A 21,955-nucleotide genomic window follows, 5' to 3' on the forward strand; every position below is an offset into this window, starting at 1 on the left:
GCAGGCAATCACACACACTGGTAATTTTGAGACAATCAATGATCATACGTGATGTTACACGGGGAAACAACTTTTGGTTTTATTTCCGTGACAAATGTAGCAGCAATGATAATGTGTGTAAAAAGAAAAGTTGGAGGTGAGTTGGGGCGGGAGGAGTTTACGGGCTTACTGGACTTTACAATGTAGGTGCGGGCGAGCTAGCTCGCTTACCAGTAGTCCAGATGAGTTGACGGCTTACACTTGTCATTTAAAATGGGTAAATAGCGGGCCAGCGTCAATATAGGTACATGGTGGCTACTTGCCAGACACAACGGCGTACAGCCTATATGTGGTGCGCATGTATGAGACGTTGCTGTTGATAAAAGCGTGTCCTATCTAGAAGAAGTAGTCCAACCTTGCAGCAGGCAGCCAATCATATTGCAGCGGGTCGCTTTTAACTTAAATGGAACTCATAACGATGATTGACACGGCGTCACATCTCTCTCTCTCTTGCTCTCTCCCTCTCTCTCTCAAGGAGATTGCAGTGGGGAAAAAAAGGTCAATTTCAACCATAAAAAATGCACTCGCGCAAATGTGACAAGATGGAATTTTTAATTGCGGAAGTTGAACAAAAAATGTCACAATCTCGAGCCCTGCACACTATATGGTGTATGTTTGTGTGTGCAGACAGCTGAGAAGAGGAAGGCCATGTTAGATGACATGGCCATTCAGCTAAACCAGGAGAAGTCCAACCACAAGGAGGCGCTGTCAGACCTCAGACTGCAGCACGAGAAGGAGGTGAGTAGGACCAGTACTGTTGCTGCGTCCCAGACTTTTTTAATATAGTACGGCTATAACTTTGGCAATGCTCTTTACTCCCCCTGCATACTTTTCACAAGTTCAAGTTAAAGCTTATTTTCCCCTCCTCTGTCCTTGCTCTCTTTCCTAATGTTGCATCCTTCAGGTCCTTGGCGTGAGGGCTCGCTATGAGAAGGAACTTCGAGGTCTTCACGAGGAGAAAACCCGCTCTGAGGAGGACATTCGGCAGCAGCTCCGAGACGAGAAGGTGAACAAAAACAAGAGGAGGATTTGATGGCAATATCATTAAATATTTTGTGTTTCAGGCTCGAAGCAAAGAGCTTGAGAGTCTTCAGACCAAAGTGCAAGAACTTCACAGTCAGCTGCAGTCCCTGGAAGAAACCAAAGCATGGTTTGAACGACGGCTCAATGAGGCCAAGGTGGGTGCGAGGAAACAATAGTGATACTGAAAATCAGGTATGGACGAAGTACATAGGCCCCGTTCTGTTCTTTAATCTGAGCATTTAAATTATCCAGAGTCCTGGAAGAAAAAGTGCGTCTTTATTTGTGTTTTTGAGTTTATACAGTATCCTTACTGACTGTAATCCCCTTGCATGTGGGAAAGGAGAGCCATATTTGTCAATTCACTTTTCAGCCATTTTAGCTGGAAGAACAGTAAAACACAGTGTGCACACTCTCTCAGGAGATGCTGTCAGCCACAGCTCACACCCAGACCCTCACACACAGACTCACTGACGGTACACGCTACCCCATTCGGTCCCACATCGTAAATGCACATGCATGTAAATATCACACAGGCACTACAATACACACTATTTTCTATTCATTTTATGCTTACCATGTTTTTTTTGTGTTAAAAGATGTTTATCATGTGTTTAAAAAGTGTGTTATAAAATGTTTAACTGTATCTTGATAAGTTTAAATGTGCTTAAAGCATGTGGGAGGTTTAAAAAATAAAAAAAAATGTTTTATATGGTCTCTCTGTCACAGGTTTTCACCTATTTCAAATGGGTTGGGAACTTATGCCCACGATTATCCGGGGTTCACTGTATTTATTTACACTGCGTGTGTACACACTTGTGTGTGAGCAGGAAAACACAGACAAGTTGACGTTGGAACATCAGGAAGCCGTGAAAACTCTCCATGAACAACACACACTTGATCTACAGGTAGTGTGTCTGTCTGGCTGGGTGGCTCTATCTAGAAATAGTCCAGTCAATCAAGTGTGAAATTAAACAGCCAAGTCCATCTTTAGTAATCTGACTCAGATGTGTCTGTGAGCGTTTCCTTACGAAGTTTCCCAAATTGTGATGTAACAATGCAGCTATTTTATATAATACCACACCCAAACCCATTTTCTCTTTCATGCAACGACACTGTCTTGTAACACTATCGTGTCAAATCCAAATGGTAATAAAAGTTGCAATGTTGATTGTCTGCAGAGTTTACCGTTAAATAGTTGTTGAGACTATGGTGGGGCTGTTGTGTTTGGCAGGGTGTCCCTTGCTTGCGACACACAGCTTTGTTACCCAGTTTGGTGATGAAGCACTGCCTCCATGAGTTAAAATACAATCCATGCTTGGCAGTTTGCTTTTTTTAGACTTCAGACTGGTTTTTTTTAATTTATTTTTTTCTCCTTAATAAATAAAATCATTTCGAAACTGCATTTTGCATTTACTGGGGTTGCTTTTTGAGATTAAAACTGGCTTGATGATCAGAGACATTTAAGTTTGATATATATATATATATAGTATGGTATGGCACCATTTATTGTTAGTCCTCAATGTATTTGAGACATACAGAGGGCTTAAATTACTTTTCCAAGGGGCCACTCTCACAAAAAATACTACAATACAATATGCAAATAAATCAGGAATCAGAAAGGGGGAAACTACTTTTTCACGGCACCATGTATGTTGTATGTACATCACAGGCCAAGCAGGCCGAGGTGGAAGTGGTCCACGGGCAGCTGGTTGATGTCCAGAATCAGAGAGACGAACACCACAGCACTATCGTCAAACTCAAACAGGTCAGCATCAGTGGACTGCATGGACACTATATCCGTATTGTATCCTTTCTGGTTTTATTCCAGTGTATACATTATCACTTAATTATTGTATTGTGACGTTATTGTTGGCAAAACATCAGGAATATATTGTACTGAATCAATAATAGTCACATTGCAATATACCAAAGTGTCATTTTACCCTCCTGTTGTTTCTCAGGACAACAATAATGTCCCTCGGCCAATTTGACCCATGCCATGATAAATTATCCAAGTTTTACAGACACTTAAAAATGCCAATAATCCCAATAGTTTATCTCTCCAATAACTCCATTCAAGCATTACAAGGTGCTTCACATGTTGATTTCACCTGTTAGCTCAGCACAAGTTGTATGCCAAAAAACTACTTGCACTAAGATTACATTTAACTTTGAAATGGGTTAGAGGAGGGTTCAAATGCACCAAAACACGGAACCGTTTATCAGAGAACACGTCTTCTTTTTCTGCAGGAGATCAAAGACACAATGGATGGACAGAGGATATTAGAGAAGAAAGGAAGTGCAGCGGTGGGTGTGTGTGACTGTGTGTGAGTGTTCGTGCATGCATGCATACGTGATAAGATGAATGAGAGAAAGCCAATAGCGATACAACAAAAAAGACTTAACAATTTTTCAGAGACATGCTTTTATTTGGACAGTGATGATATGTTAATGAACAACACTGCAGTTCTGTGTGGGTGTGTTATCGTCGCTGTCAGGTGGAAACCCTGTATGTCCAAGTATGGTCAATGGTTTTTTTTTTTCACAAATCTATACTATTGGACTTTTCCTAGGTCGTCTGTTATTTTTAAACATTATTAACTAATTTAATGTGTTGAAAATAGCGTGAGAATTTAGACTTGACTCTCTTGGACGCACTCTTGGACTATAAACTCTCTCGGGCACTTCAACAGCCTTAGAAGTGTCATATAACTCGGCCTCTTCATCACGTCGTGGAAGCCATGCGGCAGTGTGTCACCTCAAGATTGAAAATCTGAATATATTTTTAGACAATATCGAGTGAAAATAGTTAGGTTGGATACTTTAGTGTTTTTAAAAAAAATTATTCTGTAGTGCTTTGTTGCAAAAGAAAGCCAGCCACAAAAGTTAAGTTTGCATGCAGATTACTATCCACCGATTACACTGCTTAGTCATCACTCATGGCTCTTAGAGCTTTAAAAAAAAAGGTTTGGCAATAGGATGTAACCACAGTGGTTTTCTTTTGTGAAGTATCAAAGCCTTTTTGTGTTGTTGGGGGGGTCGGTGGGAGTGCAGACTTTGATTTGCGTGGGTGGCGGCAGATAAAACGAATGAAAGCCAATAGCATTACAACAGAAAAGACTTAAAATATTTGCAGATATATACGTTTACGTGTGTGTCTGTAGTTGAAGGACTTAAAGAGACAGTTGCAGCTGGAGAGAAAGCGAGCAGACAAACTGCAGGAGAGACTTCAAGAAATTCTAACCAACAGCAAGAGCAGAACAGGTACGCGTCTGAGACCCTCACAAGGGAGTTGTTTATGGTGACCCCCAACAATACATACTTTTTTGCCAGGGTACAAGCATTTGCTAAAACTGGTGCATTTTCAGGCATGTTGAAGCCGCCAAAAAGGGAGGATACAGTAAGTGAAGGTTGTGTGTGTGTGTGTGTGTGAGAATGTGTACGCGTGTTTGTATATTTGTTCAGTAAGATTCCAAAAGATAAGCAGCATCATGTGAACTCATCAGAAGGTTCTGCCTCATTCCAGAACCTTCTCTTAAATATTTCATACAATGCTTTTGATTCCCTCTGCTATACTTACACACACACATTACCATGTATAATCTATAAGGAAAGATTAAAGAGCATTTCTGGACTTTGGACAAAGCTGACAATCAGATATTTGAAGTAGGACCACTACCATTATTCTGTCCTGTGCTAGCGCCTGCTTAAAATGGGCTTGTCGTTTTTCTGAAAGGGTTGTTTCCTCTTCTTAAAGGGGTGTGTTTGCCTTTAAAGGGGTGTGCCCTCATCCTAAAGGGGTATATCTTTGCCTAAATATTTAACGTTATTTTTTAAATGCTCATTTCCTTGCCCTGAAAGATGTGTCTGCGTGTTTTTACATTTAAGGGCATGTCCTTTCCTTCAAGGTCATGTTTAGTGTGCTGGCAGACATGCTTATTGAAGTATGGAAAACCCTCGCCATTGGCAAAGTCACCTACCGGCCCATTTTTCTGTCAAACATAACTGCAACTATTGGCTGAAAAAGGCACCTATTGGCATATTTATGTGCTCTTTTTGTCGCGCCATAAGATGGTGCCATGCTCCTTCTAAGAAGAAAGTTATGATGCTCCAGGAGAATGTCAATCTCTTGGATATGCTAAAAGGAGGAAAAAGCTACACCGCAATATCCTGCCATCAGGGCATGATACAGAATCCTGTACAGTACATAAAGAAGAACCAAACGATGACGGTAAGGAAGACCAAAGAAATGCATCGTTTCAAACTTCTCATTAATAAAGTTGCCCTTATACATACAGTGTATGTACTTGAAGGGCTATATTTTTTGGAGTGGTGGTTCTTGGTCACTAACCGCCAATATGTTCAGGTTGACAGTAATAGAAATTTAAGGTTGCTCATTTAAATGAAGCCACTGTTAACGAGCTAACACGAAGCGGTGTGTTCCTCTTCCTGCAGGCCTCGAGGAACTAGTCCTGTCTGAGATCAACAGTCCCAGTCGCACTCAGCAGACGGGAGACTCGTCCTCCGTCTCATCCTTCTCCTACCGAGACATGATGAAGGAGTGCCAGAGCGGCGGTCAGAACAAGGTGGATCATGCGGCCTAACTCGTGTGATCGGCGGCGTAGAGAACACACAAGTAAATGTCTCATGGGCACTTCTTGTCACCAGTCGGGAGGAGGAAGTCCTCAGTGTCAGCGTGCCGCAGAGCTGTCTGATGACGAGCTAGGAGAACTGTTCCAAAGGCTTGCTGAGGTCCAGCAGGAGAAATGGATGCTGGAGGAGAAGGTGGGTCTGAATACATGTAGATGTCTCATGACGCAAGTTCGTCCTTTGCTGCAATTTGTCAGCACGTCAGCCCCTATTGGGTAGGGGTGTTTAAGTTAAACAGTGGTTATGTTGCAATTTAAATATATATATTTTTTTGGGTGATATTTAAGTTATTTTTCAGAATTTTCTAACATAAATGGGTTTTATTCAATTGTAGTACATTTTTATTTTTAAAGTTACTTTGTCATCTATTGGTTAATAAAAAAAAATGGGTCCATTTTTCTCATACCTACTGTTGCTGATTATTGTTCTCTGCTGGAGTATCACATCATCAAGCCTTTTGTAACATTCCCTCCTACAAAATAAGTAAAGCATGTATGATTATTGCTGATATGGATCTGGATATCACTACTATTGGATGTGGCACATCTGCCCTGTAAACTCATGCAAGTCAATGGACTGAACTTCAGAAAGCCATCCATCCATTTTCCATACCGCTTATCCTCACTAGGGTCGTGGGCGTGCTGACTCTGGGTGAGAGGCGGGGTACACCCTGAACTGGTCGCCAGCCAATCGCACGGCACATATAAACAAACAACCAATCGCACGCACATTCACACCTACGGGCAATTTTTTCAATCAACCTACCTGGGAGGAAACCGGAGTACCATCATGCTACCCTTCAGAAAGCCACATCCTAAAAAATGCAAAGTCAATACCTCCTGTTCATTCAGATTGAGAAAACAGGCACCTCAAACACATACCTGTATATATTTTTTTCTTTTGACGATTATAATGTTAACTCCTTATATGTATAGGATATAGGTATATAAGCACTAGGGGTGTACGCTACGATGCGCAAAAATCTCTGTTCATTACGTACCTCGGTTCTGACGTCACGTTGGGTGCATTTTCGGTACGGTATGGGAACAAAATCCACTCTGTACTGAAACGTTTCAATACAAATTACATGTACAGTGGTACCTTGACATACAAGTGATTGGACTTAAGAGTTTTTCGAGATACGAGCCGTCATTCGGCTGAAGTTTTGCTTTGACATGCGAGCACAAACTTAGATACGAGCGCTTTGTGGTGGCTGTAACCTCAATTCAACGCACTTCACAATAAGCACCACTTTAACAAATGGTGAACATTTCATCCCAAAAGAGGTTTCAAGCTGTTTGTCACTTCCAGTTGAAGTTTATGGTCAAACTAAGCATAAAATAAAGAGGATTGCATGTGGATGTTAAAACAACCACAGCTTTGCCTTAGGAAAGGCCGCTAGCTTAATGCTAACAAACAACGACCAAATGAATGGAAAACGCTATGGACATGCAAACAGTATCAACGGCCGCGGTTTTAGAACAGGTTAAGAAACGGATATATGAACGCGTATGGTGGAACGATATGTGGAGACCGATAATGACAGGAATACAGTGGGTACGGAAAGTATTCAGACCCCCTTAAAAATTTTCACTCTTTGTTATATTGCAGCCATTTGCTAGAATCATTTAAGTTAATTTTTTCCCTCATTAATGTACACACAGAACCCAATATTAACAGAAAAAAAACGGAATTGATTTGAACGGCAGATTTATTAAAAAAAAAAAAAAAGAAAAACTGAAATTTCACACAGCCTTAAGTATTCAGACCCTTTGCTCAGTATTTAGTAGAAGCACCCTTTTGAGTTAATACAACCATGAGTCTTTTTGGGAATGATACAACAAGTTTTTCACACCAGGATTTGGGGATCCTCTCCAGGTCTGTCAGGTTGGATGGTGAACGTTGGTGGACAGCCATTTTCAGGTCTCTCCAGAGATGCTCAATTGGGTTTACGGCAGGGCTCTGGCTGGGCCATTCAAGAACAGTCACAGAGTTGTTCTGAAGCCACTCCTCCGTTATTTTAGCTGTGTGCTTAGGGTAATTGTCATGTTGGAAGGTGAACCTTCAGCCCAGTATGATATCCTCAGCACTCTGGAGAAGGTTTTCATCCAGGATATCCATGTAATTGACCGCATTTGTCTTTCATTCAATTGCAACCAGTCGTTCTGTCCCTGCAGCTGAAAATACCCCCACAGCATGATGCTGCCATCACTATGTTTCACTGTTGGGACTGTATTGGACAGGTGATGAGCAGTGCCTGGTTTTCTCTACACATACCGCTTAGAATGAAGGTCAAAAGGTTCTATCTTGCTGGTCTCGTCAGACCAGAGAATCTTATTTCTCAACTTCTTGGGAGTCCTTCAGGTGTTTTTTTTAGCAAACTCCATGCGGGCTTTCATGTGTCTTGCAGTGAGGAGAGGCTTCCGTCGGGCCACGCTGCCATAAAGCTCTGCCTGGTGGAGGGCTGCAGTGATGGTTGACTTTCTAGAACTTTCTCCCATCTCCCGACTGCATCCCTGGAGCTCAGCCACAGTGATCTTTGGGTTCTTCTTTACCTCTCTCACCAAGGCTCTTCACCCCCGATTGCTCAGTTTGGCCGGACGGCCAGCTCTAGGAAGGGTTCTGATCATCCCAAATGTCTTCAATTTAAGGATTATGGAGGCCACTGTGCTCTTAGGAACCTTAAGTGCAGCAGATTTTTTATTGTAACCTTGGCCAGATCTGTGCCTAACCACAATTATGTCTCTGAGCTCTTCAGGCAGTTCCTTTGACCTCATGATTCTCATTTGCTCATTTGCTCTTGACATGCACTGTATACATAGTGTCCACTACATTAAGACACAAGATAAAGCATTGTTGGAATGTCACTGCTAAGTAAATATTTTACTAATTTTGTAATTGATTTATTCTTTTAAGCATTATTATTAATTTGAGCAATTGCAATGCCTTGATTTTAGTGAGGTTAATGCAGAGTCATTGCCATGAATGCAATTGTACTAATAGTTATTTAAAGGGCCTTAAATAATACAGTATAAAGACGCTAAATATGAAATAATCACTCAAACTTAACATATATCATGAAAATACAGGGCCAGTACGAATTCTGACAGGGCCACCACAACTTGGCTCGGGCCACCACCCAAAAAGGCTTAACTTCAGACCCTGCACCATGTGTATTGTTACTCCCTCAGGAAGCACCAAACCAAAAAGAGAAGGTTCTCGGCACACGAGACGTTTTAGTCCCAGGAAAAAAGGTTCAAGTCTTGAGAAGGTTTCAGTTCCCAGAGAAGGTTTTAATTCAGAGAGAAGGTACAATTCCTTAGAGATCATTTTAATCCAAAGTGAAAGTTTTAGTCTTGAGATAAATTTCACGTCCCAAGAGAAGGTTTTAGTCCAGAGAGAAGGTACTAGTCCTGGAAGATCGTTTTAGTCCACAGTGAAGGTTCTAGTCCCAAGTGAAGAGTCCAGTCTCGAGATAAGGTTCTTGTCTCAAGGAAAGGTTCTGGTCCCAAGAGAAGTATTTATTCCAGAGAAAGAGTTATACATTCCTGCTCACCATTATTGGCACCCATGAAATTTAAGTACTAAATGTAAAATATATCCTGAAGAAAATGAATCAAGTGAATTTTTTTTCTATACAGAATGTGTTTGATACAAAAGAGCAAATGAAAAACAACATTTTATGGAGAGATGAAACAAAAATAGAGCTTTTTGGCAATGCACACAAACAGTATGTTTATAGACAGCGCAAGCCTTTAATCAGAATCAGAATCATCTTTATTTGCCAAGTATGTCCAAAACACACAAGGAATTTGTCTCCGGTAGTTGGAGCCGCTCTAGTACAACAGACAGTCAATTTACAGAACACTTTGGAGACATAAAGACATTGACAAAAAACAATTGTGCAAAAAGATGCAGAGTCCTCTAGCACTTAGAGCAGTTCGAATGGCTAATATCGCAAGAGTCCGGTGCAATGACCATTGTGCAAAGGGCACTGAGACTTCAAGGAGTGTATGCGGTTTAAAGTGGCGAGTAGTGCGATAATCTGGGACAATGGTTGTGCAAATGTTACAGATACTCCTCAATCAGTGTGCAAATGGAGCAGATGCTACTCTGGCATGAGTGGCCAGTATATGCAAATAGTGCAGCATGGCGAGGAGTAACTACAGTGAGTGCACGAGTAATACATAATTGGCCCCACAGAAATGTGACAACGAACTCAAGTCAAAAAATTGCCAGCTTGTTGTAATGGAATTATAAGTTAGCTGTTTAAGAAGTTGATTGCAAGAGGGAAGAAGCTGTTGGAATGTCTACTAGTTCTAGTTTGCATTGATCGGTAGCGCCTACCTGAGGGAAGGAGCTGGAAGAGCTGGTGACCGGGGTGGGGAGGGTCCGAGAGGATTTTGCACGCCCTTGTCTTAGTTCTGGCAGCGTGCAAGTCCTCAAGGGTGGGTAGGGGGGTACCGACAATCCTTTCAGCAGTTTTGATTGTCCGTTGCAGTCGGAGTTTGTCCTTTTTTGTAGCAGCACCAAACCAGACTGTGATGGAAGAACACAGGACTGATTCGATGACCGCTGTGTAGAACTGTCTCAGCAGCTCCGGTGGCAGGCCGTGCTTTCTCAGAAGCCGCAGGAAGTACATCCTCTGCTGGGCCTTTTTGAGGACGGAGTTGATGTTGGTCGCCCTCTTCAGGTCCTGGGAGATTGTAATTCCCAGGAACTTGAAGGTCTCGACGGTTGACACAAGGCAGCTGGATAACGTGAGGGGCAGCTGTGGCGAAGGATGCCTCCTGAAGTCCACGATCATCTCTACAGTCTTGAGCGTGTTCAGCTCCAGGTTGTGTCGGCCGCACCACAGCTCCAGCCGCTCCGCTTCCTGTCGATATGCAGACTTGTCACCGTCCTTGATGAGGCCGATGACAGGGGTGTCATCTGCAAACTTCAGGAGTTTGACAGTAAGGAAAAGAACACACTGCCAAGAGTCAAACATGGCAGAAGATCCATAATGCTGTGGAGCTGCTTTGTGAATCTGGTACTGGAGGCCTCGACTGTATCATGAAATCATAAAATTATCAAGAGATTTTAGAGCGAAATGTCTTACCCAGTGTAAGAAAACTTGATTTGAGGCGAAGATCATGGGTCCTCCAGCAAGACAAAGATGCAAAGCACATCCCAAAGCACACAGGAATGGTTGTAAAGGAAATAATGGACTGTTTTAAAATGGTTAGCAATGAGTCCTGATCTCAGTCCAACTGAAATTCTTTGTTGGTAGCTGAAATCTGCCATGGGGGAAAAGAACCCTTTAAATGTTCAAGAGCTTGAACAAATTGCAAAGGAAGAATGGGAGTAAATTACCACGACTAAAGATGGGATACAAGAAACGTTTGGAGGCTGTCATCGCTGCCAAAGGGTCTGCAACCAAATATTAAGGAGGGGTGCCAATATTGCTGGACATGCTGTTTTCTGTTTCTTCTTTGAAATTACAATATGTAAGTTTAAAAAAATATATATATATATATTTATGAAATTACTTAGGACATCCAATTAAAAGATCCTGATGATATAAGTTTTGTACATTTCCATTTATTTCTGAAGATATTATACAGGTTATGCATTAAATGAAGGGGTGCCAATAATGATGAGTAGGATTTTAGTATCGAGAGAAGGTTCTAGTCCCACGGAATGGTGTTGTCTAAATGTTCTAGTAGCAATAGAATTGTCTAGTCTGGGGCTGCACGGTAAATTTTTTATCATTGTTTTTATGATGTGCGCATGCGTAATAGTTACGTCGCAAAGGTCCTGACGATGTTGGTGGGAAAAGAACGTGGCTACCCAACATGCACTGCGCGCATCATTCCACCAATCACAATGTTACTTTGAATAGTTGAAGCTCGCAAAACATTCTCCAAATAAGAGGCAAAATGTTCTTGCCTCGAGCTGTTTGTCTCTCCCAGCTCTAATTTACTGTAAAACTATCATGTAAAAGAAATAATTAAACAACAAATGTCTTCTAACCTAAGTGCTAGCATACGGTGATAGGAAAAGCTAGACATTCTAATAAGATTAGCACCATTGCTTACAGTAAATTCTAGAGATGTGGTGTCGTCCCTGGGTGCTTCAGAAGACGTTTTGGATGATCCATTCTTCAAGGAGAGCTTGAGGTAATGTTGTTACCAAAAACGCAATGTTATTTTTAATTTTCCTCCCCAATATCATGCAGCCCTAGTCTAGTCCAAAGTAAAGGTTTTAGTCCTGTGAGGTTTTTTAGCCCAAGAGAAGTTCTAGTCCCGAGATAAGGTTCTAGTGCCCAGAGAATGGTGTTGTCCAAAGTGAAGGTTTTAGTCCCGAGAGGTTTAAGTCCCAAGAGAATGGTATAGGCCAAAGTGAAGGTTTTCCAAATCCCACTTCCAATGAAGTTAGGATTTTGTATAAAATGTAAATAAAAGCAGAATACAATGTTCTGCAAAAAACACACACTACAGACACAAGATATTTAATGTTCAAACTGTTTAACATTTTTGTTTTTTTTGCAAATATTCTCTTATTTTGAATTTGATGCCTGCAAACACGTTCCAAAAAAGCTGGGACAGGAGTAGCAAAAGACTGGGAAAGTTGAGGAAAGCTAAAACTCCCCCCCCCCCCCCAAAAAAAAAGACACCTGTTGGAAAAATTCCATAGGTGAACAGGTTAATTGAAAACAGGTGGGTGTCATGATTGGGTATAAAAGGAGCATCCCCGAAAGGCTCAGTTGTTGACAAGCAAGGATAGGACGAAGTTCACCACTTTGTGAACAACTGCGTGAGCAAATAATCCAACGGTTGAAGAGTAATGTTTATCAATTTACATTTGCCAGGAATTTAGGGATTTCATGATCTGCAATCATAATAGCATTAAAAGATTCAGAGAATCTGGAGAAATCTCTGCATGTAAACTGCAAGCATGAAAATCAACAATGAATGCCCGTGACCTTTGATCCATCAGGCAGCATTGCATTAAAAACCGGTATCATCGTGTAAAGGATATTGCCACGTGGGCTCAAGAACACTTCAGAAAACAATTGTCAGTTAACACAGTTAATCGCTACATCTACAAATGCAAGCTAAAACTCTACGATGCAAAGTGAAAGTCATATCAACAGCACCCAGAAACGCCGCCATCTTCTCTGGGCCCTAGCTCATCTGAGATGGAGTGACGCAAAGTGGAAAAGTGTGCTGTGGTCTGATGAATCCACATTTCAAAATCTTGGACGTCGTGTCCTAGGGGCCAAAGAGGAAAAGGACTATCTGGACTGTTCTCAGCACAATGTGTAAAAGTCAGCATCTGTGATGGTATGGGGTTGTGTTAGTGCCCATGGCATGGGTAACATGCACATCTGTGAAGGCACCATTCAAGCTGAAAGGTACATATCTATTTTGGAGCAACATGTGCTGCCATCCAAGCAATGTCTTTTTCAGGAATGTCCCTGTTTATTTCAGCAAGACATTGCCAAGTCACATTCTGCATGTGTTACAACAGTGTGGCTTCGTAATAAAAGAGCTCGAGTACTGGACTGGCCTGCCACCTGTGCAGACCTGTCTCCCAGTGAAAATGTGTGGTGCATTATGAAGTGCTAAATACGACAACGGAGACCCCGGACTGTTGAGCAACTGAAGTTGTACATCAACCAAGAATGGGAAAGAATTCCACTTACAAAACTTAGTTAGTTTCCTCAATTCCCAAACGCTTACTTATTGTTGTTAAAAGGAAAGATGATGTAACACAGTGGTAAATATGCCCCTGTCCCAGCTTTTTTGGAACATGTTGCAGGCGTCAAAATCAAAACGAGTGAGTATTTGCAAAAAAAACCCAAAAAAACTTAAATACCTCAATTGAATATAGATTGAAAAGGATTTGCAAATCATTGTATTCTGTTTTAACTTAAATTTTATACCATGTCCCAACTTAATTGGAATTGTGGTTTGTAGTACCGGACTAAGGTTCTAGTCCCAAGAGTATAGTGTAGTCCAAAATTAAGCTTCTGGTGCTGGTTCTAGTCCAGAGATTAGGTCTGGTCTCAAGAGAATGTTTTGGTCCAGAGAAGAAGGTACTAGTACAAAGAGGATGGTGTTGTCCAAAGAGAAGGTTCTAGTCCCTACAGAATCTTCGACCATCCTGGAGCTTCACTTTTCCTCATCCAATATGATGTTGTTATGCTTCCACTGCTGGACTTACTTGTATGTCGAGGGGTCCCCCCATGGCTGGCCTCCTATCATTGGTCGCCGGGCCTGTCACGTGACCTCTGCTATGTTATTGACAGGTGAAACATCTGGAGGTGAGCTGCTCGTCCATGGCGGAGGACATCTGCAGGAAGAGTGCCATCATCGAGACATACGTCATGGAGAGCCGCAGAGGTGACGTCACAATCACGTCCGCATAATCACGAGTTCAAATGTCAAATTGGCTCTTTTAATATTCAAATCACAATTGATTCTTATCATTTAGTTTTCAGTTTAATGTAGTTTTTCATGAAGTAATGATGCAACAACATCAAAACAAATAGTGTAAATTGTTTATTTTACAATAAATCAATGACCCGATTGTGGAATAAAATAAATAATTTGGTAAAAAGTGTATTTTACTGTTTTTTATTTTAAATAAATTAACAAATTGTTGAGTAAAATAAATGTTTACAATAGGTTACTCATTTAATTTAAAATACATTATTTAACCAATTATTTAATACAATATTGAAAAATCATCTAAAATTGCTATTAGACATTTTTTATTTCATTATTTACAATAAATCCATCAACAAATTATTTGATAAAATAAAAATGTAAACTTTTTTTTTTACTAAGTGTATTACAATAAACCAGTTAACCATTTATTTGATCAAAGAAATTAGAGTGATGTAAAATTAATGTACTATTTTTAATTGTATTATTTACCATAAATCAATCATTTAATAAAAAAATAGAATTGGCATAAAGTAGTTAATTTAGCTAATACTTTTATTTACAATAAATAAGCTATTTGATGACCATTTGATGAAAGTATTTTTTTCACTCATATTTTTTATTGTGATATTTACCATGAATAAATGAACCAACTCTTTAATCAAATAAATAAAGATGATGTATGATTGTGTATTTTACTAATATAACTTATAATATATCCATTGGGCAGATATTAATGAGGTAAATGAAAATAGTCCTTAACACACTATGATAAAGCAATTGCAAGGGGGTGATGTCTAAATGAATGCAACAAACATTCCAGGACTGTTTACATAAATGCGGGCTGGGCTGCATCGTCGTAGTCACGTGGTCGCCTAACCCTGTCGTAAATGATGATGATTCTTCTTGTGTCCTCACAATCATGTTTTACCGTCCACGGTGCGCTCAGATGTGTCAGGCGGCGCCACAGGTAGTCATGGCGGAGCTTCTCAGGCCGACCGAGGAGGTCTGGGTTCCGTCTTGAGGGACCTGGTCAAGTCTGGAGATGAGAATGTGCGCGAGATGAACAAGAAGCTGCAGAACATGTTGGAGGAGCAGCTGACCAAGAACATGCACCTTCACAAGGTAAAAGCAAACACCTCGCTAAGCACTTGCACAAACCTCCACGCTAACATTGGCACGCTAACATTGGCATTAGATGCTATCATGAAGGCGCTAGGTGTGGTATGCGCGATGTGGCCAAGTTGTTGGCAATGAGTGCATCTCAAATGCCAAGTTACAAGCAAACGCAAATCATTTCTTACAAAAATGCAATAAAGTGAAGCAGTCAAAGTGGTCAAAGCACAGCAAGCTTGATATTGTCCTATTGTTAAGAACTGTTTGTTATTGAGCATTTATTTCGGTATAGTTTTATTTAACTTTGACAGTTAAATAAAAGTAATATTTTATTTAAGTACAACCCCAATTGCAATGAAGTTGGGACGTTGTGTTAAACAAATAAAAACAGAATACAATGATTTGCAAATCATTATCACCGCATGGGCTCAGGAACACTTGTCAGTAAATACAGTTCGACGCTACATCCGTAAGTGCAACTTGAAAACTCCACCATGCAAAGCAAAAGCCATTTATCAACAACACCCAGAAACCCAAAGAGGAAAAGAACCAGCCGGACTGTTATGGACGCAAAGTTCAAAAGCCAGCATCTGTGATGGTATGTCTCAAAAGTGTTCTCTGTCAATATGACTGACTGTTGTTGTACTAGAGCGGCTCCAACTACCGGCGACAAATTCCTTGTGTGTTTTTTGGACATACTTGGCAAATAAAGATGATTCTGATTCTGATGGGGCTGTGTTAGTGCCAAAGGCATGGGTAACTTACACATCTGTGAAGGCACCATTAATGCTGAAAGGTAAATACAGATTTTGGAGAAACATATGCTGCCATCCAAGCAACGTCTTTTCAATGGACGCCCCTGCTTATTTCAGCAAGACAATGCCAAACCACATTCTGCACGTGTTACAACAGCGTGGCTTCGTAGTAAAAGAGTGCGGGTACTAGACTGGCCTGCCTGCAGTCCAGACCTGTCTCCCATTGAAAATGTGTGGCGCATTATGAAGCGTAAACTACGACAACTGAGACCCCGGACTGTTGAACAGCTGAAGCTGTACATCAAGCAAGAACGGGAAAGAATTCCACCTACAAAGCTTCAACAATTAGTGTCCCCAGTTCCTAAACGTTTATTGAATGTTGTTAAAAGAAAAGGTGATGTAACACAGTGGTAAACATGACTCTGTCCCAGCTTCTTTGGAACGTGTTGCAGCCATAAAATTCTAAGTTATATTTTAACGTTGGTGGTGGTAGTTGGTGGTAAAAGTTTGAGAATCATTGCAAAGGAATGTCCACTTGTTTCCCCCCAGTGGTAAAAAAAAAAAAAGAAATTTTTTGTTTCTGTCTTTCAGGACCTGGAGGTTCTGTCCCAGGAATTAGTCCGTCTCAGTAAAGAACCAGCTCCTGATGGCAGTTCAGCTGGGTCCGGCTGAAACTACTTCCTGAGTGATCTTCCATTCCCAAAAACCTTAAATGGAAGATCGGGGTCAGACGAACACCTGGAACTAACTTCTTGTTTAGAACATTATTTAAGCCACCCCGGGCTATGTTTCACTGCCTGAATGTCTCCAGCCATCCATCCATCCAAATCATGCAGGGAATGGAAATGTTTCAGCTAATTGTTCTTAACGAATGTACTGTAATCATACAAAACTCACATGATTAATTTCCACTTGAGCCTGTCTACAACCTGACAACCTCCATTGCAATTAAACACTTGCTTTATTTGTACAGATCCCTCCCACCCCTTACTGTATATGTCAAGAAAAAATCCTATTGGAGGCATCCGGTGTCTTTGCCTTCACATCATGTCAGGCTGTGTCTACGCCCTGGGGACAGACCAACAGATCCTACATTACAAGCAATGTCATTTAGTTTGTGGCTGTGACTATTTGTCTGTGTAACTGTCGGCAGTCTTTTACTTTCTATCAAAGCTTATACTATATGAATGTGGTTGAAATATGAATATATTGAATATGTATTTAAAATGACTTTCCCTTATTTTTATCAATTTGTTAATAATGTTTTGTTTGTTTTGAAACTGTTTAACATCATACCTGTAAATAGAGATGTCTTAATTGTTGGGCTGAGTCCATGTCCTGCTTACTCTATTGGATATTATTTATACAAGAAAAGAAGTGTTTGATATCCGTTTTGCCTTCTCTTTAACACTACATGGCCCTGAATCTAGTATTTCCGGGGCTGTCACATCCTCTTGACCTCTGTGTTTGGCTCTGACTACGTAATGGGAGTGCTGGGGTCTGTCTATGTTCTGGTTCTTGGAATGTGATTTCAAATAGGAAAGAGTATTTCTATCATGAAGCAAAATAAAATGAGTGAAAAAAAACATTCAAATCTTTGCATAACTGGTTTCTATGAGGTGCAATTGACATTTTTTTAGGGTCATCGTGTACTTCCTACTATCTGAAAGTTGTGGCTAGGGTTGGTGATATGGCCTTAAGGACCCTGTAAAGTGAATTCAGAGATTTGTTTCTTATTGTTTGAAGATAATTGCTGAGACTGTGGATAGACAGAGAACTATGTAGTATTGAGTTGTGTGGATGTAGTTTAACTGATACCCACCATTTCAGGTTGTTTTTTGGGGGGTGGGGGTTGCCAAAATCGTTTGATACATGGCACACTTTGATCTCGAGTCCCTCTTCCCCTATTATCCTTGAATTTGCGCACATTTGTTAGCATTAGTGGTTATCTGGTGCAATTGCAAGTTGGTTCCTATTACTGTGGTCCATTTCTACCACTGCAACGTGCAGTTAGCTAGCTAGCTACAGTGCCATGAAAAAGTGTTGGCCCCCTTCTCAAATTCTTATATTTTTGCATAGATTCCCCACTTAAACATTTAATGCTGTTTTTAAATGGTGATTGCATTTATTAAAGAAAAAAAAACTATTCTTAAGTTACCTGGCCCTGTGTGAAAAAAATAATGGCTCCCTAAACTGGTTGGGGCAACCTCAGCAGTAACAACTAAAATCAAGCATTTTCTATAACTGGCAATGACTTTTACATCACTGTGGAGATATTTTGGCCCATTCTTACTTGCAGAATTGTTTGAATTCATCAAAAATGGAGCATTTTCAAGCATGAACGACCTTTTTTAAGGTCCTGCCAATGCATTTCAATTGGATTCAAGTCTGGACTTTGATTAGGCAACTCCAAAACTGCTATTTTGTTTTTTTAAGCCTTTCAGAAGTGGACTTGCTGGTGTGTTTTGGATCATTATCCTACTGCAGAACCCAAGTGCGCTTCAGCTTGAGGTCACAAACAGTGACCTCAACAGTGATTGCTGAATATTTTTCTTCGGGATTTTCTGAATATTCTCCTTCAGGATTTTCTGTTAAAGAGCACTATTCATGGTTCCATCAATCACAGCAAGTTGTCCAGGTCCTGAAGGACTTTTCCCCTTAATGAACGACCCTAGTGAGGATAAGTGGTAAAAAAAAAGAAAAGAAAAATGAAATCACCATTTAAAAACATCCATCCATCCATTTTCTGTACCACTTATCCTCACTAAGGTCGCGAGCGTGCTGGAACCTATCCCAGCTATCTTCGCGCGAAAGGCGGGTACAGCCTGAACTAGTCGCCAGCCAATTGCAGGGCACATATAAACAAACCATTCGCATTCATACCTACTGGCAATTTAGTTATCAATCAACCTAGCACGGAAGTTTTTTTTTTGGGGGGGGGGATGTAGGAGGAAACCGGAGTACCCGGAGAAAACCCACGCAGGCATGGGGATAACATGCAAACTCCACACAGGCGGGGCTGGGATTTGAACCCCGATCCTCAGAACTGTGAGGCAGACACTCTAACCAGTTTTTCACCGTGCCGCCCATTTAAAAACAGCATTTTAAAATCACTTGAGTCATATTTGATATTTACTTTTATTTGATGATCTCAAACAAAGTGGGGAAACTATGCAAAAACATAAGAATTTTAGGGGAGGGGTGATACTTTTTCACGGCACTGTATGCTCACGCCGCTCACGCACTCATTCAGAATCCTGCAGTTCGGGTTCTGACCAGAACAATGAGGTCAGACCATATTACTCCAATTCTAAAGTCTTTACACTGGCTTCCAGTCAGCTTTAGATTAGATTTTAAAGTTCTGCTTCTGGTCTATAAATCATGAAATGGTTTAGGTCCTGAATACATGAAAGAAATGCTCATAGAATATACAACCCCAATTCCAATGAAGTTGGGACGTTGTGTTAAACATAAATAAAAACAGAATGCAATGATTTGCAAATCATGTTCAACCTATATTTAATTGAATACACTACAAAGACAAGATATTTAATGTTCCAACTGATAAACTTTATTGTTTTAGCAAATAATCATTAACTTAGAATTTTATGGCTGCAACACGTTCCAAAAAAGCTGGGAAAGGCTCATGTTTACCACCGTATTACATCACCTTTTTTTTAACAACATTCAATAAACGTCTGGGAACTGAGGACACTTATTGTTGAAGCTTTGTAGGTGGAATTCTTTCCCATTCTTGCTCGATGTACAGCTTCAGCTGTTCAACAGTCCGGGGTCTCCATTGTCGTATTTTACGCTTCATAATGCGGCACACATTTTCAATGGAAGACCGGTCTGGACTGCAGGCAGGCCAGTCTAGTACCCGCACTCTTTTACTAAGAAGCCAAGCTGTTGTAACACGTGCAAAATGTGGTTTGGCATTGTCTTGCTGAAATAAGCAGGGGCGTCCATAAAAAAGACGTTGCTTGGATGGCAGCATATGTTTCTCCAAAATCTGTATGTGCCTTTTAGCATTAATGGTGCCTTCACAGATGTGTAAGTTACTCATGCCATTGGCACTAACACAGCCCCATACCATCACATTTGCTGGCTTTTGAACTTTGTGTCCATAACAGTCCAGATGGTTCTTTTCCTCTTTGGCCCGGAGGACACGACGTCCCCATTTTGCAAAAACAATTTGAAATGTGGACTCGTCGGACCACAGAACACTTTTCCACTTTGCATCAGTCCATCTTAGATGAGCTCGGGCCCAGGAGGCGTTTCTGGGTGTTGTTGATAAATGGCTTTTGCTTTGCATAGTAGTTTCAAGTTGCACTTACGGATGTAGCGCCGAACTGTATTTACTGACATTGGTTTTCTGAAGTGTTCCTGAGCCCATTTGGGGATATCCTTTACACATTGATGTCGGTTTTTGATGCAGTGCCGCCTGAGGGATCGAAGGTCACAGGTATTCAACGTTGGTTTTCGGCCTTGCCGCTTACATGCAGTGATTTCTCCAGATTCTCTGAATCTTTTGATGATAATATGGACCGTAGATGATGAAATCGATAAATTCCTTGCAATTGTACGTTGAGGAACATTGTCCTTAAACTGTTCGACTATTTTCTCACGCACTTGTTCACAAAGAGGTGAACCTCGCCCCATCTTTGCTTGTGAATGACTGAGCAATTCAGGGAAGCTCCTTTTATACCCAATCATGGCACCCACCTGTTCCCAATTAGCCTGTTCACCTGTGGGACGTTCCAAACAGGTGTTTGATGAGCATTCCTCAACTTTCTCAGTCTTTTTTGCCACCTGTCCCAGCTTTTTTGGAACATGTTCCAGCCATAAAATTAATGATTATTTGCTCAAAACAATAAAAATGTATTAGTTTGAACATTACATATCTTGTCGTAGTGTATTCAATTAAATATAGGTTGAACAGTATTTGCAAATCATTGTATTCAGTTTTTATTTATGTTTAACACAACGTCCCAACTTCATTGGAATTGGGGTTGCACATACAGTAGGGCTCTGAGATGGACAGACTAAGGTCAACTAGTGGAGCACAGAGTCCAAAGCAAACATGGTGCAGCAGCATTTGGCTATTATGCTGCACACAAATGGAATAAGTTGCCAACAGAAGTGACATCAGTCCCAAGTGTGAATGTTTTTAAATCCAGGTTAAAAACTTCTTTTTTTTCCTCATGCTTTTTTGAGCATTTCCACTTTTAAATTATATTTCTTACACTGTATGCTGTTTTAATTGTACTTTATTTTTTTCTCTTGTTTTAAATGTTTATCAGCTGTTTTTTTTTCTTTGTTATTAAATGCTTTTAATCATGTAAAGCACAGAGTTACCTTGTGTATGAAATGTGCTATATAAATCAATTTGCTTTGCTTTGCTTACTACATACACAATTACTGCTTCAACAAAACCAACATTTGGATCAATTTACCTTAATCATTAGTCTCAAAACTTTATTTTTCTTTTCAACATAAAACATTCTAAATCAAACCTAAATTGTACCGCCATAAAACAGTAATATACAATCACTTATTTCGTGTTCCCCTTTTATTATTTATTTTTTCATCCCCCTTGAGTCCATACTCCTTGAGCAGGTTTCTATCAGTCTCTCAGTTTGGTTTAACCATCTTGATGGGTCTGTTTTTCACAGCTGGTGAATTGGGTACAGTTTTACCAAAGTCAATTGTTTTCTAGGAACTCGGACAGTCATCATTACCTGTTCTGGCGTTCATCACCTCTGGTGGCGGTGTGGCATTCTGCGGGTTTGTAGATGGATGTACACACGATTTCTCCTCAAAGCTGTTCCATGATCCGTTTTGATGATGTAAGACCGAGGTTCAACTTCCTCCTGTACAAGTCCTGGCTTAGTCTATGTTCAATTTGAGTAGTCCAGAAGGCGAACTTTGTCCCCT

The 21,955-nt window shown here is 40.6% G+C and overlaps 1 protein-coding gene across 13 annotated transcripts in view; it reads left to right on the forward strand.

Annotated features, from left to right (window-relative positions):
• The window catches only part of gripap1 (GRIP1 associated protein 1), a 45,882-nt gene extending 28,276 nt beyond the window's left edge, over window positions 1-17,606 (forward strand). For 5 of the 13 annotated variants that reach the window (XM_061787409.1, XM_061787427.1, XM_061787354.1 and 2 more), the window contains 12 exons: window positions 667-777; window positions 944-1,045; window positions 1,104-1,217; window positions 1,890-1,967; window positions 2,732-2,827; window positions 3,313-3,369; window positions 4,227-4,326; window positions 5,518-5,648; window positions 5,731-5,847; window positions 14,009-14,102; window positions 15,097-15,272; window positions 16,610-17,606. In XM_061787409.1, coding sequence (XP_061643393.1) covers window positions 667-777; window positions 944-1,045; window positions 1,104-1,217; window positions 1,890-1,967; window positions 2,732-2,827; window positions 3,313-3,369; window positions 4,227-4,326; window positions 5,518-5,648; window positions 5,731-5,847; window positions 14,009-14,102; window positions 15,097-15,272; window positions 16,610-16,690 — 1,257 coding nt within the window. In that variant the 3' untranslated portion in view covers window positions 16,691-17,606. Of the gene's footprint in view, window positions 1-666; window positions 778-943; window positions 1,046-1,103; window positions 1,218-1,889; window positions 1,968-2,731; window positions 2,828-3,312; window positions 3,370-4,226; window positions 4,327-4,430; window positions 4,463-5,133; window positions 5,294-5,517; window positions 5,649-5,730; window positions 5,848-11,794; window positions 11,874-14,008; window positions 14,103-15,096; window positions 15,273-16,609 lie in introns of those variants that run through there. The other 8 variants (XR_009790436.1, XM_061787362.1, XR_009790438.1 and 5 more) reach the window with 8 other exon arrangements.
• The last annotated feature ends 4,349 nt before the right edge of the window (window positions 17,607-21,955 follow it).

The sequence above is a fragment of the Phyllopteryx taeniolatus genome, chromosome 1 (assembly GCF_024500385.1).
Source record: "Phyllopteryx taeniolatus isolate TA_2022b chromosome 1, UOR_Ptae_1.2, whole genome shotgun sequence".
NCBI classification, from domain to species: Eukaryota; Metazoa; Chordata; class Actinopteri; order Syngnathiformes; family Syngnathidae; genus Phyllopteryx; species Phyllopteryx taeniolatus.